Source organism: Odocoileus virginianus, chromosome 7 (genome assembly GCF_023699985.2).
Source record: "Odocoileus virginianus isolate 20LAN1187 ecotype Illinois chromosome 7, Ovbor_1.2, whole genome shotgun sequence".
NCBI lineage: Eukaryota > Metazoa > Chordata > Mammalia > Artiodactyla > Cervidae > Odocoileus > Odocoileus virginianus.
The window spans coordinates 475,925-493,617 of NC_069680.1; the positions used below are offsets into that span (position 1 = coordinate 475,925).

Consider the following 17,693-nt stretch of genomic DNA (forward strand, 5'->3'; position numbering starts at 1 on the left):
ATCCAACCAGGTTCCCTATGGGCCGGAACCCTACCTCTGTGCAAGGCGCCCTCTGCTTTACTTCCTGCATTACAAGGTGCTTTGAGAAGTGCACACCCGGGCTCATTCTGACCAAGGAATGTCCAGGCGATGCTGAGAAGGACTGGTGACATTGTGGGTCTGTCTGAATCAGAACTGGAGGTTTGACTCCTGGATACAAGAGTTTTCCTCTTGTCCAGTCCAGTCCAGTCCAGTCCAGCGTGGTGCCTAGCACACACCAGTGCTCAAACAGGCCACTAGTGTGAGGTCAGGCCCCAAACCTAAGTGGTCAAGTGATCTAACTCCCTTGTAATTTGTGGGGTCCATTTTCATTTTCCAAACTGTCCTTGTAGGTTCCCATCTTCCTTTCCAGCAAAAGGATGGAAGGGAAGAGACACATGCTCAGGATCAAAGCAACCAAGGCCAGCAGTCACTCTCTCCACTGCTGTGCCAGTTCACACAGTTCTGAAAGGACACCATGACACCAGATATTAAAGCTTAAAATGTGTCCTGACAGAAAATTTAACACTGTTCATTTTTACCTGGAGAGTGTCTATTTCTTTGCAATTAGGATTTTAAGATGGAACATACATTTATATTCAAAACTTACTGCCACTGGATGTTTATCATCTTAATGATATGGTGAGAAAAGAGCAGACATTACACAAACTGCTCACTCCTAAAAATCACTGCACTAATAAGCACATTAATATTGGTAACTGAAGACATTTTGTGGAGGGGAGGATATATGTAAATTTTTGGCTTGAAAACATTTCTGCATAATCTTTCCAAGTCAAACCCAAACAGGAATGTGTGTTCAGAAACAAACTTTATGCCAGGAAAGAGTCCATTCAGTGGGCTGCCATGTGATCAGCGTTATCTTTGAACCCTCTTAGCCCTGACCATACTCCACTTTGGAATGAAACTATTTGTGTATGGGTTTCTTCCAGCCTCTAGAGGTACAGGCGTGTCTCACTCACTCTGTGTACTCAGCATACAACTTTGTGTGTGGCAGATGCTCAAAAACATTGCTTCTCAGATGGCCTTAAATGGAATGGCAGCTGCTCCCGGTCTAATCCCAGAGGCTTCTAAATCTCCGGAGTGAGGACAGGAAGTGATGGCCTTGTCCTACCTGTTCCACTCTCAGCATGTCAATGATCTGGTCAAACAATGGTGTTCTCAGCAGGTCTCGGTGGATTAACAGGGTCTCTAAAGCATTACAGGCAGCTGGATATTCACATTTGGAGTCTCTAACTGAAAGAGGAGAATAAAGAATTGTTTCTATTAACATGAACCAGGGCCACTGAGGACATGAGAACTATTTTGTGCACATAAGATGGGACCTGATCGAGCTCACCTAGCCTGGTGACCTTGTCGACACTGGCCTCTGAATCCACGTACATGTGGCAGATGCCTTCACTGTGCCCCATCACTGGGATGCCCTTAGCAGCTTTCTGGATGTCTCTGACCAGCTGGGAAGAGCCTCGTGGAATGATCAGATCTATCATTTTGTCTAAACGGCAAAGATCTTCTACTTCTTCTCTGGTATTCACCTGAAGAGGTAGAGAATAAAAAGATGAAGATGACTTTTGATCACACAAACTATGGAAGTAGCAGCATCCCTTACACAGATAAATGCCTGTACCTCCTGAGAATTAAGTCCGATGCTGTGAGAACTTATTCCAAAAACAAGGAATCATGGGAATTTAAAAATTGTCCAGCAAATGCTTAAACTCTACACATCAGCTGCTGTGCTCCACATTACAAAACATGCAGGATAGGATCCCTGCCCTCAAAGAACTCATGAATCTGGAAGGGAAGACAGGACTAGGCCACAATGAGCCAAAACACAGGATGGATACTTTTAAGATGACAGAAGAGGTACAAAGTGTGATCTCTGGAAGTTCAAGAAGATACAGAGTATGCCAGGCTGTGAGGGTGACAAAGGGAAGTGGCTGCTCCACTGGCTCCCTGATCACAGCCTAATAACATGCTGCTGGATCTTACTAGGGAGTCATGGTTCTCCATGACTTGGGCTGACAACCTCTACCCCAGGATGCTCGTTGGACTGACTGAAGTGCTTGTGTTAGACCTCGAAGATTATGGGCATTTTTTTCCTTCCCTTGATTTTTAATTTCCCCCCATATGGTTGTGTTACTAACAATAGAAGTACAAATATACATTTACAAGAAGGTTCACAGCAACTTCAATCTGCATCTCCCCAAACTTGGAAACAACCCTGATGTTCATCAACAGAAGAAAGGATAAGCTGTAGTACATGCTTATAAATAGAATACTACACAGCAGTAAAAAAGGAAAACTACTGCTGGATCAAACAATGAGAATGAATTTCGAGGACATAATGAATAAAGAAATACAGATGAAAGAGTGCATTCTGTATGATTTCATTTATATGAAATTCAAGAACAGGCAAAAGAAATAGAATATGAAAGAAGTAAAAAAAAAAAAAGGCTTCATGGTGGGGGGGTGGGGCATGCTGATGGGGAAGGGCATAGAGAGTCTTTCAGGTGTTGGCAATGTTCTGTGTCTTGCTATGGGGGTGGTTATATATGTGTGTATATATATATATGGACATAAGTATATGGGTTTCCTAGGTGGCTCAGTGGTAAAGAAACCACCTGCCAACGGAGGAGACACAAGAGACATGGGTTTGATCCCTGGGTTGGGAAGATCCCCTGGAGTAGGAAATGGCAAACTGCTCCAGTATTCTTGCCTGGAAAATTCCACGGACAGAGGAGCCTGGTGGGTTACATATAGTCCATAGGGTCACAAAGAGCAACAGCATACATGTACATCACATGAGATAAGGATTCTTTTTTCTTTAAATTTTATTTTTTATTATATTTTTGGCCTTACCACATGGCATGTGGGATCTTAGTTCCCTGACCAGGGATTAAACTCATGCCCCCTGCAGTGGAAGTGCAGACTCCTAAACTTTGGACCACCAGGGAATTCCCAAGGATTCTTTATATATGTTACACACCAACAGGGAGGAGGAGGAAGAAATCTGGCACATTAAATGAGGATATGGTGCAGCCAAGACCTAAACCCCTACAGTCTGTGCTCTTTCCACCCACTATGCTGCTGTAAGAATAGCCCAGCTTCTTGGCAGGGAGCATGTAATGAGGCAGGTTTGTAGATACACCAACCCCCCTCCCCACCAGCAGCCAACAGTATCCTGGAATGTATGCACGAGTGGGCCTCAAGGGAAAAAGAGAAGGATCTGGAGTCTGCTCGGGTCCAAATCTCAACTCTGAGTGATTCTGGGGTGTTATTTTACCAATGAGCCTATTTTTCTTCCATCTATAAAATGGACCTAATCATTAACGGTATCCTTTTCACAAGGTTGTTGTGAGGATTAAATGAAATGATGGATGAAAGTGCTGTGTCCACAGTAGGTGCTCAATAAAACCATCTAGTAGTTCAAAACCTCCACTGGATGGTTGAGGAGTGTGACACAACTGTTAAAATAATGACCATAACAGTAACAGTGTTAATAGCACGACCTCATACAAGCTGCATGATGGTTTCTGACAAACTTTCATAAAACATATCTCATCAGACCTGGCCTCAATCACTGCCAGTGAGCAGAGACCAGGCCTCACACTCTAGGTCTGGTATTCCTGCTGCCTAAAACCTCAGGAATGATTCCTGTCAATCAATGGTACCAGAACACAGCTGTGTGAGAGGGGCCTTCACGAACCACCCAATCTGGGTCAAGGCAGCACCAGCGCTGTCCAACGTCACAGGCACACAGAACCTGCTGCTCCTCCAGTCAAGCCTGCCTATACAAGTGGCCTTGCCTTTGCAGCCTGAGCTTTGCTTCAAACCCCCAGAGACCTGGCCCAGCTCCTCTGGGCCTGACCGAGCTCATTCCCAGGGACCTACCAGCTGTACAGCCTCCTTGACTCCATGGGTTGAGAGGGCCTCCTGGGTCAGGAGGTGAAGGATTCGGTTGCTGTGTGAGGCCTCCTTCCCTCCTTTGAGTAACAAGCCATTACCACTTGCTATAGCCAAGGCTGCCACCTGCAGATCAAAGAGGAATGCAGTCAAACACTGAGCATGTCTTTCTGTGCCAAGCACTATGCTAATCACTTTATAAGGTCTACCATGTTTAATCTTTACAACATTCCAGTGAATTAAGTACCTGCCTTATCCACTGCTTTACAGACAAGGACACTGAAGCCCAGACAGGTTGGTAACTCCTCAAGGACACACAGCTTTTAAGTGGCAGGGCTGGGGACCTTTACCCCAGAGCCAAAGCACAGATCTTAGGAAACTGTACTATATAGCTTCAGCACCATTACGGAGTAACCCAAGTTAAGTCTCCAGGGTCACACAGGCCCTACCTTCTCCGGCCACAGGTGCTCAGGAGCCTCCAGACTTAGGTGTTACTTCACCTGACTCAGCAGCACCCGAGGCTATGCAGCACCTCTGGCCACACACTCCCACGGCCCTGTCATTGCTCTGAGAGCTCTAATGCCTGGCGCTGAGCCCCTGCACAGCTGTGGCAAAGACTGCTGGCAGGACGAAGCAGGACATCTACAAGGAGAGCTAGTTACCCTCTGGGAGTGAAGGGCTAATGACACTGATCTGATGAGGCCTGAAGCTGAACTTTCTGAATGCTTTAGGGATGAATGAAAATCTTCCTGCTTTTGTAATATATCAAAAGAAACTTTACAAAATAAAACTTCCTTGAACATGTTTATCTCCAGAATAATAATTCTTACTCCTTTTTTGTTTTTGTTGCCCATGAACCTCTTAAAAAATGTCAACTTTTCCCAGATAAATGCACAAACACACAGCATTCTCCCTGTAATTTGCAGGATTCATGTATTCCATGATGCCGTCCAAGGTTAAGATCCCAGGTTGGAAATCTCAGTTGTAACTGGCTAAAGAGGAAACTTTTTCCTAGTGAAGTATTCGTTAGTATGGATAAAAGGTGGCAGAGAAACTTCATGGACACGGCCTGCAACTTAGGACTCATTTCTACCAGCTGACAGTTATCTCCGGGGGTTCTTCATGAGACAGATATGCACACCAAGGGGGCTGTGTGACAGCACCAGCCACAGGCTGAGGACAGACCCCAACGGTATGGGAGTCCCTTAGCGGACCAGCTAGTTTTAGATCATGTCGGGGAGGAAGTAGCCTCCACACAGCAAGTGGGACTCCCAGGGTCACATATGCCCTAGAAGAAAAGGTTCTATTTCTTTTTTCTAAATAGAATCTCTCTTTGAAACTTCGGGGCTAGTGCAAAGAAAGAGATGGTATCCTGTTATCAGTCCAGTGGGGAACTGGTTCCGGATTTCTGGGAATTATTTAGGGCCACAAACAAAGCCACTCTCTAATTCCATCTTATACTTCAGAGCATGGATGCTTGGCAAGATCTTTGCCACATGGTTTCTCCACAATTATAGCCTGTGACTTGTCAGATTTCCTAAAGGGTTTACATGTTAGGCTCCATCAACTACCGAAAATTCTTCTTCCTAAGAGATGCACCTACAGGAAGCCATCTGTGACACTGATATTAAATGGTCTTTTTCAAATGGGCAAAAGCAGCTATTAGATGAATGAGACTACAGCAGGGTAGCAGACACTCTGTGGTCAGGGAACAAAGTGCTCCGGTGAGCTTAGGTTTTGTCTTTTTGTCTGTACTGCGTAGCACGTGGGATCTTAGTTCCCTGACTAGGGATTGAACCTGTACCCCCTGCAGTGGAACCATGGAATTGTCACAGAATGGGAGATTCATTTGGGCTCAAGGTTCAGCTTCATCCATACATCACAGGAGTATTGACTTCTATAAGCTTAACTTTTTTTCTACTGTAAAATGGACATATGAATTACTGTTTTTAGAATTACTGGAAGAATCAAAAACATAAATTGCCTTAAGAGCAACCTGAGAATAAAGTCTCAAAAACTATCTCTGGGGAAAGGAAGGAAGGAAGGAAGGAAGGGAGAAAGGGAGGGTGAAGGGGTGGGAGGAAGGGAAACAAAAGAAGGATATCTCTGGGAGATTTATCTCTGAGTCCTGAAAAGATGTTCTTCCTCCAATTCCCTCCTCCAATGGCTGGCATTAGGCCCATACCTGGGGTAGACAGTCAGGGCGAGACTCAAAGATGACCAGCAAGACTCCAATTGGGACAGTGACTTGTTCTAGCTCCAAGTCTTTGGCAATTCGCGTCCGGCGCAAAACCCGCCCCACACTGTCCTGGGAGGAGGCCGCAATCTGCCGCAGACCGATGGCCAGGCTGTTCAATTTAGACGTGGAGAGGCTCAAACGTTTCAGCAGAGGAGCTGCAAGTCTCCCTGAAGAGGTGTGAAGGGTACACGATGAAGCAGTAGACCTGGGTGGGTTCAGCTGTTTTACTGAACTGTGTTAGGAGCAGACAAGGAACTCGGGGACTCGGGGAGACAAGGACATGTCATTTACACAGCTTTGCTGGGAGGGGCAGCTTGGCAGCTTACATCATCATGTAGAGGTGTGGACACCCACACTCTTGGTGCCAACTTCAGTTTCAGAAATTTATCATTTTCATGAGCAAATCTGCATGCAGGGTGGATACTTACCACAGCATTTTTATAATAGTGGGAACTGGATTCTACCTATAGATTCACACAATGGGCTACAAAGCAGTTACTGTAAATAAATTTCCATACTTACTGATATGGAAAGTTGTCTAGGATATAGTTTGTGGAAAAGGCAAAACAAAACAGCATGCATGATATGACCCTAATTATCACATACTGCACATACATGTGCACATACATGTACACAGACACGTCAGAAAGCATTAACAGTGATGATCTCTCCTGCATTATTTTTTAATAATGAGTGAACTTTTTTTATAATTGGTAGTAGTAAAGATGTTTTCTTAAAAAAAATAGAATTATGGTAAGTTCATATACAGAATTTTGTTTAAATTTAACAGTATGCACTGTGTGATTATCTCTCTTAACACACACACACATATTTATATATATATACATGTATACACATGCATTCAGGAAAACCATTTGGAATCACGTATCATAAATAATCACTGGGCTTCCTTGGTGGCTCAGATGGAAAAGAATCTCCTTGCAATGCAGGAGACCTGGGTTTGATCCCTGGGTCGGGAAGATCCCCTGGAGAAGGGAATGGCAACTCACTCCAGCATTCTTGCCTGGAGAATGCCATGGACAGAGAAGCCTGGCGGGCTAGAGTCCATGGGGTTGCAAAGAGTCGTACACGACTAAGCACATACACACATCACAAATCATTATTATGATTAATGTTGAATGATACTATGAAAAATTTCCCCTTCTTGGTACAGTCATAATCACCAAGACAAAAGAATAAAAAGACTTGTACTTTGGAGTGGAGGAATCAACCTTTTATTAAAAAAAAAAGAAAGAAACCATAATTTCATCAACCAATTACATTAAATTAATTTTCTTCATTTTCCCCCATGTGTTAAAAATCAACTTTTAATTGTAGTGCATATTAAATATTATACTCTAGTTTGTTACCTTATAATGCATATACATTTTCCATGTTGCCAAAATAATTTAATAATTACTAAACATCCCATTGACTTGATACAATTCAATGCACATGACTGTACCAATGTTATTAAACACTCAGGTTGTTTCCAGTTTTCATTGGGATAAATAATCCTGCTGTAAGAATCTTTTAAATTTTTTTTTAAAGAATCTTTACATGCAGAGCTGTTTTTTCCTCTTGCAATCTTTTCTTAGGATAAATTTCCTAAACTGGGCTCACTGAGTCAAAGGCAATTACCATGCTCATGTATATGCTAGACTTTGTTCTTAGGTCATGTGTGTCCTTATGGATTCCTAGAGAGAGATAACTGGGATCAGAAGTCAGAGCTCTGCCAACAACTAGGTGTGTGATCTTAAGCAGCAGCTTTAACCTCTGTGGGTCTTAATTCTTTTAAACTAAAGATTTCAGTAAGATGTCAAAAAAGATTTCTCCATTTATGAAATTTTTCTGTGGTTTTCTGATACTGCAAAATTTCCAAAGACCAGAGGTAAAGTCCAAAGAAAGTTCCAAGGTAATGGCTCAAAAATGTTTTAAGGAATGAAAGTAATGTTGATGAGCCCTGCAAGGTTTTTTTAAAGGGAATCTACTAATTTGGATGTTTGATTTGAGGCACATTTATTCACAAGAATATATAAACTCCATAAAATCAAGCTGCATTATTTTAGAATGGAAAAGAGAGAATTAAGAAAAGGAGAGAATGATGAGGGCCTGCCTGACTCAACATGTAATCTAGTTGTCTGTAATGTAAGTTCAGCTTACTCTATCGTTAGGACCTCCAGGGCATTTCTGGGTGGCAGACTACACACTGGTTAAGGAGATAAAGCTATCTTTCACCACAGGCTGCACGAACTATTTCCACTATTCTTTTATATACTCTGTGCATCTGGGTTTGGTTCCCAGATCTGTCACTGACTGTATGGTTTTAGGCATGTTAACAAATTCTTTCTACTTTAGTTTTCTCCTCTGTATAACAGGGATAATAAATAGTAGCTACTTTATAGGTACCATATTCTAAAGAGAAAATGAGATCCTGCCTGTTAATTCTTAGCATAATGCCCAGCAACACAAAGGCCTCAGTAAATGTTAGCTGCTGTTAGCTGAATGTCTAAAATAGTGAGGTCCTCCATCTTTTTCCTTTCTGACTTGTGATGTGTGGGGAATGGAAAAAGCCCCTCAGCAGGTGGGGGGTGGATGGGTGTTGTACGGAGTATCCAAGAAAGAGGTTGGAGGTAGTAGGTGTACTTTAAAAGATCCCAATGAATACCAGCCACCAACCCTCAATAAAAAATGATGTGTAATATGTAACTCCTTCCATAACGATCTTGTCTTTGGGCAGACTATGATGTAAGAATTATTGGTAAAACAAAGAATAAAAACCAAACCAAATCCCTCCATAACACTGACTCAGCTGCCTGGTCTTTACCTTCGGCCTCCTCCATGTCTTTTTTGTTGGCTAACAGGATCTCATCTCGCTGGTCTGTCAACAGATCGGCCAGGTGATGGATAATCTCTGCTCTCTAGGAAGAAAGGTTAAAGATTAACACGAATAAGCAAACATGTTAACCCATGAAGAATGCACACTACACTTTTAGATTTACTCTTCTGAGTGTGCCAGGCTTTGCTCCGAAATCCCATTACCAATGACTGAAATCTCCTAACTTTATTCATTCATTTCCTACCACCACTCCCCTCATTTTTCCTTCCTCTCTCAGTACTAATCTTTCTACTTTTCTTCCTCTTGTACCACTCCTGATCATGATGATTAACAAACCCTGGCTTCGTGTTTGGGGAGAAGGCATGCATTATTCAGTTCACTGATGAGATGGGCCAGCACTTGGAATCAGCATGATATACACACTGCACTTATTTAACAGCACCAGCTGTGTACCTGACTTCCCAGGTTAAGTTTTTGCATCTAGTTCTTCTTTCTTGACAATTATTAATGTTTATTAAATGAATTCAGTCAACAGGGAAAAATCCAGTCCTGAATGCTGGAGGAGACCCCAATCCTTACCCACCTAGATAAGAAGACAGCAAATCAGAGCAGTGATTATTGAAGGAGTAAAATAAGTGACTAAAGAGAAACTACGGTCCTCTTAGGCTTTCCTTTCTCTAATGTAGTTATTTCAAATTTTCTTTTCCATTCTCAGGCCAAAGAACTCCTCAGAAGAAACCTACATACATCACTTTCAAATCTAGCCTTAACATCACAACTATCAGGAAGCCAGCCCCCGCGTCCACCTGACCTTCTCACATTTTATTATATCTGCTACTTCAACTGACTGAGTCACTGTGGACAGGGCAGGGCTAAGCTATGGAGCAGACTCTGAAGCTTCCATCTTGTAAGTAAGCTAGGTAATTTGGGTGAGCTGGGATAAGCTACTTTCCTATATTTCTCTGCCCAGTATGTGGAAGGATTAGGGAGCCTCTCTGGTCTCATGATTTCCATGATATTTTTGATCAAAACATCATAATGATGCCAAGCTACCTTAGACTTCAGCCTATAAAAGACAGAGGAGAAAATGAAATCGAGAAAAATGGCAAAACAAATCTGAATCACACTTATTACTCAGATTTAACTCTATGGGACCTGAGGAATAGATGGAGAAACAGCAGGCTTGACTGTGCACTAAACCTCACAGCATGACTCGCTCTGAAAACTAAAAGAACTATCAGCAAGGATTATTACCTGCTCAGGTTCCAAAGTGGCTAACATCCTTCCTCCTGATCGAGCCATTTCTCCCTGCTGCTCCACAGTAGGGCCTACAAGAGCATGTGCAGACATCAGCTCATGGTCATAATGTGCTTGTTTCACATCCAGAGATCACTCTGACCAATAAACTGGCAGACGAGCATACCAGATTAACTCAGGCAGAAACATAAGAACCTGTCTGCACACAATATGATTTACATCTTTTGGAGTTCTCAATTCCACTTTGGCTTAAATTTTCTAATGTGTTTGCACTGCTGATTGTAGATTATATGACAATGCTGACTTTTTGAAGACCTGAGAGAACACACACCATTTCTTATACATCTTTGCATCTCTAGTGTTCAGTAGCACCTGGCATCCAGCATGGGCCTAGCAAATGTTTCTTGAGAAAATGGATACTTATATTCTTTAACTTAATGATTTTAGCAAGAAAAGGAGGCTTAGTTAGTCAGGTTAGATAAGTTTTACAAAGACAAGAGAATCCAATTTTGCAAGAAGCATTCAAAACTACACCATATTTCATACTATTAGCACATCAATTTTGTGAGCTTTCCTCCTAGGAGAGCTCTGTCTTCAGCCCCTTCTAGGCCATGGAGGCACTAGCTATCTTCCATAGACCACGGGACACTATGAAGAACTACTTACCTGCAGGTTTTACTTCAGAAAAGAAAGTGCCAACTTTCTTTCCCTCTACAATGTCTGTGATGACATGCCCAGACACCTTGGGGTGGGTCCCATTGGCAATGACCACAGAAGTACCACCTTGTAAAGCCCAGAGAGCCGCTTTCACCTAATGGGAGAAGTTAGATCCATGGATGAGATTCAGACCTTTGTATTTTTTTTTTACCAGTAAGTATATAAATAGATTTTTATTGCAAATTATATCTACTAATATTTAAAAAGAACAATTAAGATGATAATAATACATTCAAATGGCATTTATTCATTACTGACTGTGAAATTCTGGTTAGGTACAAGTATAACATACATGATGATACAACCATTAATCACCCAGGTTCTGGGATATCTGAAACGGCATTCACTTAAGCATTCAATACTTCATGATCCAGACCTTTGCAGGGTCTAGGCCCCTGCACTTAAAACATGAAAAAACAAAGAAAATACAATGTGATACTAAGCAATTTAAGTATCTGTAGGAAGGTTTTCAAGTAGCTCAGAAGCTCTGAGGACACACTCAGCCCACGTGTTTGTCTCAGCCCAATCCTGGCACGTGTAGTCTAAAGAGGAACCAATCTGTTCCTTGTGTTCAGTGTGTTCACCAAGACACTGGTACTGAGATGCATGACTTCAACATTTGACTTGTTGTGCCTCAACTCAAGAGTCCAGCCTGCTGCTTGACCAGAATATGATCCTGAGTACTCTGAGCTACGTACATGGGGTTGTGGTCTTTACCTCTGCTATTGCTACAAATGATGCTGTACCTGAAGGGTATAACTGCTTAGAAAAATTAATGGGAGAGAAGAATTTTGTAAAAGATTTTATCAAAAAATATTTGAGCTCTAATAAAAACACTTAAGAGGATTTATGAATTATAAAAAATACACACCCTGTTCTTTAAGAGGTTACAATATGAACACATTCTTTATACATCACTAACACAAATACATAGAAAGACATGACTAAATACAGGCACACAATGTTCATTAAACCTTTATTTAGATATGCATCATCTTTGTATATATACATCAGCCCTCAAACAATTACAAAAGCAAGAAGGATAAAATACTGTTTGGTTTTAAAATTGTTATGGGCAGTAAAGGCAACAGGGTCCTACCTTGGCTTCCATGCCACCCATTCCGACTCTGGACTTGGTTCCGAATGTCACAGACTGCTGATCACCAGGATAAAATATATCAATGAGCTTTGCATCATCTGACCCTGGGGGGCTGTCAAAGAGACCTAAAAAGTAAACAAGCGTCAGTAATACTGGTTAGCAGAAGTGAGCAACCCCCAAGAGAGACCTCCCCGGGGACCTGCCAACCACTCTGTACTCGACTCATACAGCTGAATTCTGCTATTTGGCCAGCTCTGATGAGAAAAGAGGTTAAGAGGTCCATGGAGTCTACCCACACTGAAAATCAGCTCCAGGAGGACATACCTTACATACTTTTATTAACTCTGCCTGGTAAATGAATGTTTGCCAGCATCAGAGCACAGCCATATCCCTGGCACAAAATTTACTGGTCCTGCCTACAGTCTACAGTGAAGCTGTCCTCACCTTTGCCATTGCTACTTATGATACTGAAACTTAAGGATGCACCTGAAAAAGGTGATAGCTTTTGCACAAGCAGTGCAGCAGCTGGATACTGTTTAATGTAACTATTTCCAAGGGCATGAAATATGAGAGGCTCTCATTCACTCTCAGAGTACTCTTTCAAACGGTCACACTGCACTCCCCACATTATGGGTAAGCCTCTGAAGGTCAGGCTGAATTAGCAAAAGAGCTCAGATTTGTCACCACAAAGCCAATGTCCTCTTTATAACTGAGGAGACTGACATAAAATGAGAGTTACACAAAATGTTATATGTATATCATCCAAGATTAAAAATCTTCACAACTTCACTTTGAGAAAGAGTGTATCTGAGCCTTGAAAGGCGAGGTCTAAGGGGAACACAGGCAGAGGGAACTGCTAATAGTCAGAGGCTGGCTGAAGGACATTTAGGCAGTGGTGTTTCTGGTTTCAAGTTAACTGCTTTTCTTATGCTAAAATAACACCCCTCTGCTCCAAACCTTTAATACAATCAGGCCATATGCATCCTCCCTAAGAGAGCAAGGGAATCAGAGTGGTGAGAATAGCCAGCATCCAGTACACAACAAAGCAGTGCAAACCATGAGCAGCAATTACACACAGAAAAAGAAATAACCTCTCATAACCCCTGTCTGCCTCAACCCAGCAGCTCACAGCTCTAGGGGTCCAGGGCTGGGTTGTTCTCAGGAGGCATTATGCTATGAGACCATAAATAGTATTTGACAATTTAAGCCAAACCTCCAGAGACACCTCGAGTTCCGAGCATTCTAATATTTCACCTACTTTTCTTTTTCATTATAGCAGCCTCTCAAACCCACTAGGAGTGTACTTAAAATTCTGGCATCTTTCTAAAAATCAATATTCAGTGGATAACTAATCAGAGTTAAGAGCACAAGCCTGCCGCCAATGGCCAGTTTTGGTGTTTGAGGCTGCATTAAAACTAAGGTTTACTAAAGTCTAGTTCAAACTGGGTTTCATTTTTATTATTATTTTTTAAAATAATTTTATTTGTTTGGCCCCCTTTAGATAACTCTACCATATTCTCTATGGATCAAAATGGGAGCAGGTCAAGAAAGTGAGCAGAGTGAATGGAAAGCCAAGTTGGAGTTGAGAGCGCCCCTCCATGAGGAGGGGGAAAGCAGAAGGGAACAGAGTACCACACAAGAACACAGTGGTCACACAGCCTGGCATTTCCATAGTGGAGCCAATTTAAAATAATGTATCTCATGATTTACATTAAAAACTAAAAGTGATCAAGACCACAAGGTGGTATCACTTCACACCCACCAGCGTGGCTATAGTCAAAATGGCGGATACCAAGAAGGAAGGGCTGGTGAGGATGGGAGAAGCTAGAACCCTCATACACTGCTGGGAAAATGTAAAATGGTACAGCTGCTTAGGAAACAAGCCTGGTACTTCTTCCAAAGGCTGAACAAATGATCCAGCAATTCCACTCCTAAGTAAAATAAAAAGTATGTTCACACCAAAACTTGTGCACAAATGTTCACAGAATCATTAGTTATAATAGCTTAAATGTCTATCACCTTAACAATTAGGTAAATAAAACCTACAAATAGGTAGTGTATCTACATAGTGGAATATTATTTGGCAATAAAAATAAATGAAATACTAATATGTGCTATAACATCAACGAACCTTGAGAACATTAAACCAGTCATGAAGGATCACATACACATACTGTATGATCACATTTACATAAAATATCTAGAATAGGCAAATCAATAGACAGAGGAGGGACTTCCCGGTAGTCCAATCAATAAAACTCTGCACTTCCAATGCAGGGGCCCCAGGTTCAATCCTTGACTGGGGAACTAAGATCCCATATGCTACAACTAAGCCCACACACCTTAACTACTGAGCCTGTGCAATATAGGCCCCATGCAGCACAACTAGACAAGCCCATATGCCTCAATGAAGACCCAGAGCAGTCAAAATAAATTAAAAAAAGAAATCGAGACAGAAGGTAAATTTGAGGTTGCCAAGGGCTGGATGGTTTCAGAGGATGTGAGGAATGACTGCTATAGGGTTTGGGTTTCTTGTTGGGGTGATTAAAAATGTTCTAAATTGTGGGGAGGGTTGAACAACTGTATGAATATACTAAAAATCATTGAACTGTAAATTTTAAAAGGTAAATTATATGTTATGTGAATTATATCTCCATATAGCTGTTGTAAAAAACAAAATTAAAGTGCCTGGAAATGACAACATTTCACAGCATTCAAACTTCATCTCCCAGGTGCCTCCCCTCCACTGCCACCTTTTTTGAATCATAAAACCCTCTTCAGACCATATGGCTCAGAAAATAATGGTCTACAGTGAAAAGATCAGGGGAACTCATGCTCACATATACAGTATTTAAAACAAAGATTGGATATAAAGAAAAGGCATTTCTTTGTACCTTCTACATCTGAGAGAACAATTAAGAGGTCAGTCTTCATTTCCACAGCCAGACGGGCAGCCAGGCTATCATTATCTTTAACACTAATAACCTAAAATACAGGTATAAAAAGCTGTGAGTAAGGGACCTGTGTAGTTCAACCAGAAGTTCACAGAAGTGCTCAGCTAGGCTCTGGCAGGCAAAATGAACAAATCTGAGCATGTGCATGATAGCTCTGAAAGGCCCTTTCAGTCTGCAAAGCACCATGACAACTGGCAACCCCCTCTCTGAACATGCCCCCTTCTCTCCACTGACACACACAAGCCATGCCCACAGCACCACCTTAAATCCATATTGCTCCTCACCGGTTGAATGAAACCCCCTGATTTTACAAGAGCTTATGAAGCCACTGCTCCAGGAGGCCAGCTTCTCTCCCATTTCTCCATCTTGTTTATGCCCAACATCTGGTGTTAGTACATGCAGCATAGCATGGCATTAATGTCTACAGCATGCTCAACCCTCATGAATACTTTACCCACATTTACCCCCTGGAGATCGCTATTGGGCTCTGCTGGAGGGACAACAGCATCATTTGTGTTGACAATGGGGACGATGTTCATTCGCAGAAGCTCATGAAGAGTCCCATTGAGGTTTCGGCGCTTCTGCTCATCGTGGAAATCCAAATTGGTCACCAAAATCTAAAAGGATTAAAGAGATTGAAAATATGGGAGACAGGAAAATAGTGAACTTCCCAGGAACAGCATTCATACAAAGGATGCTAAGAGTATAGGAGTTAAACTTTAGGTTTCTTGGATCCTGAAAAGTTCAAAATGGAACACATCTTTGGAGACTTATCTAACTCTTCTGGAGATGAGAGAAAAGAATCACCTGGAAGATTTTAGGATGCTCAAGACATCTTGCAAAAGTACTTTAATCCTTAGAAAGCTATGAAATCTCATCCATTTACAAAATTAAGAAAATGAATGTACCTACTTTAGAGGGATCTGGGGACAGTAATGACTGCCATTTCTAAACAATTTTTGTATCCCAGCATTTGATTCAAAGTCTGGCCATACACACAGTAGGTGCTGAAACATGTGAGTGAGTGAATGAACCATTACTCTGCCTTGAACATGTACTGAACAAAATAGAACGGGGCTGTACTGTCCCTATTTTTTCTCTGTGGCTGACCACTGCCAGAGTTAGCAAAGACTGTATCTGAGCAAGTGGGATGAGTCTGATGGAGGTGAGTCTTTACACAAACTGAAAGAAGGGCCCGACATAACTAGTTCAGGGACAGATTTACTCAAGCTGCTCAAAGGCAAGAGTGGAGAGCTGGGTGTGGGGGCTGGTTAACAGCTCCCTCTTGCTGGAATCAGAGTATTAGGCAAAGTTTAGCAGGAGAGATAGATAAATGAGGATGACAGCAGGAAACAAAATGGTTACAAACTCCAAAGCTCATGAAGTAAACGTCTCAATAAAATCCCTCTGATGTTCATGGAAGAAGGCTCCTGTGATATAGGACAGAGCTGAGGTAGGAAAGGCTAAAGGCAAATGGTCAATAAAGAAGGTACCGAAAGAATACAAGTGGGAATGGTTAACTTCTGAACTAGGGTCTGGCTATGGTAACTGAGAAGATAACAGCAGCCTTAATGATATGTGATATTTGGGCGATAAAGACAAAAATGGTAACATCACCAAGGGAAGTAATTTACTCACTCATCTGATAAAAAATTGTTTGAGTACCTCTGAAATGCCAGACCCTGTACTAGCTGTTGGGATGGAGAATAAATATGCTAATGATTTGGGGAAGATGGAATAGGTTAGACCATGAATGTCTTTTCAGAAAGTTTAGTACTGTAGAAAACAGGCCTGGGTCAAAGGTGAACATACAGATTTTGGTCCTGGTGGTGGAAAGTCAAACAATAAAAGTAAAAACATGTGTAAATACGAGAGGCAAGCAGGAGGTATAAAGGCCTATTGAAAATATCTATTGCTCAAACAGTTTAGCAAGTAAGAGATGGAAAACAAGAAACCAGAGAGAAAAATACATGTTTGGAGAAAGTCGATCTGTTAGGATGCAAATCAGGTTCATTTCTATGAAGAAAAAACAGCTGCTGTTCTTGTTTAAGTCTTTAACCTGACAACTTACGGGAAACTTTCAAAAGCCCCCAGTAATGGTCTTAAGAACAGGATCACTAAATAAAACAAGGAACCACGGGATAAGGTGCAAAGAGCAAAGATTTCCTGTAGATCAGATCTTGGGCAAGGCAAAGGTGTTGGGAGTGAAGGGGCCCCTAGATGAAGGCAAACAAAAGAAAAGTTCCTGGACTTTACTTTCCTCACCTGGTTCCAGGCACTTAAAAAAAAAAAAAAAAAATTAAAGACTAAAACTGTCATTGGACTATGGAGGAAAAAAGAACAGATAAGAGGTGCCCAAAATTGAGATTTCCACTGCATTTATGTGACTGAAAAAAAAACTGAGACTTCAGAGTGGGGTCCCAGATACAAGCAAAAGTGAACAAGTACATGCTTTTCTGTTTCAGCTCCCTTACCCAATGACACTCTGAACATCATTATGGATAACAACTGGGAAAATGATGGAAAAACAGAAAAAGTGATAGGAAATGCAAGAGTCAAACCTGAAAGGATGTATGATAACATCATCTGTATACAACATCATCTGTATATAAAAATATCTGTGTAAATGATAGGATCAGGGGCAGCAAA

At 41.7% G+C, this 17,693-nt stretch overlaps 1 protein-coding gene across 3 annotated transcripts in view; it reads right to left on the reverse strand.

The window, feature by feature from the left end:
* The window catches only part of ALDH18A1 (aldehyde dehydrogenase 18 family member A1), a 39,103-nt gene that overhangs the window by 5,321 nt on the left and 16,089 nt on the right, over positions 1-17,693 (reverse strand). For 2 of the 3 annotated variants that reach the window (XM_020883448.2, XM_020883449.2), the window contains 10 exons: positions 15,503-15,661; positions 14,985-15,075; positions 12,091-12,215; positions 10,941-11,085; positions 10,272-10,345; positions 9,006-9,099; positions 6,125-6,345; positions 3,928-4,065; positions 1,376-1,571; positions 1,151-1,272 (listed from right to left, as the gene is read on the reverse strand). In XM_020883448.2, coding sequence (XP_020739107.1) covers positions 1,151-1,272; positions 1,376-1,571; positions 3,928-4,065; positions 6,125-6,345; positions 9,006-9,099; positions 10,272-10,345; positions 10,941-11,085; positions 12,091-12,215; positions 14,985-15,075; positions 15,503-15,661 — 1,365 coding nt within the window. The remainder of the gene's footprint in view (positions 1-1,150; positions 1,273-1,375; positions 1,572-3,927; positions 4,066-6,124; positions 6,346-9,005; positions 9,100-10,271; positions 10,346-10,940; positions 11,086-12,090; positions 12,216-14,984; positions 15,076-15,502; positions 15,662-17,693) is intronic. The other variant, XM_020883451.2, reaches the window with a different exon arrangement.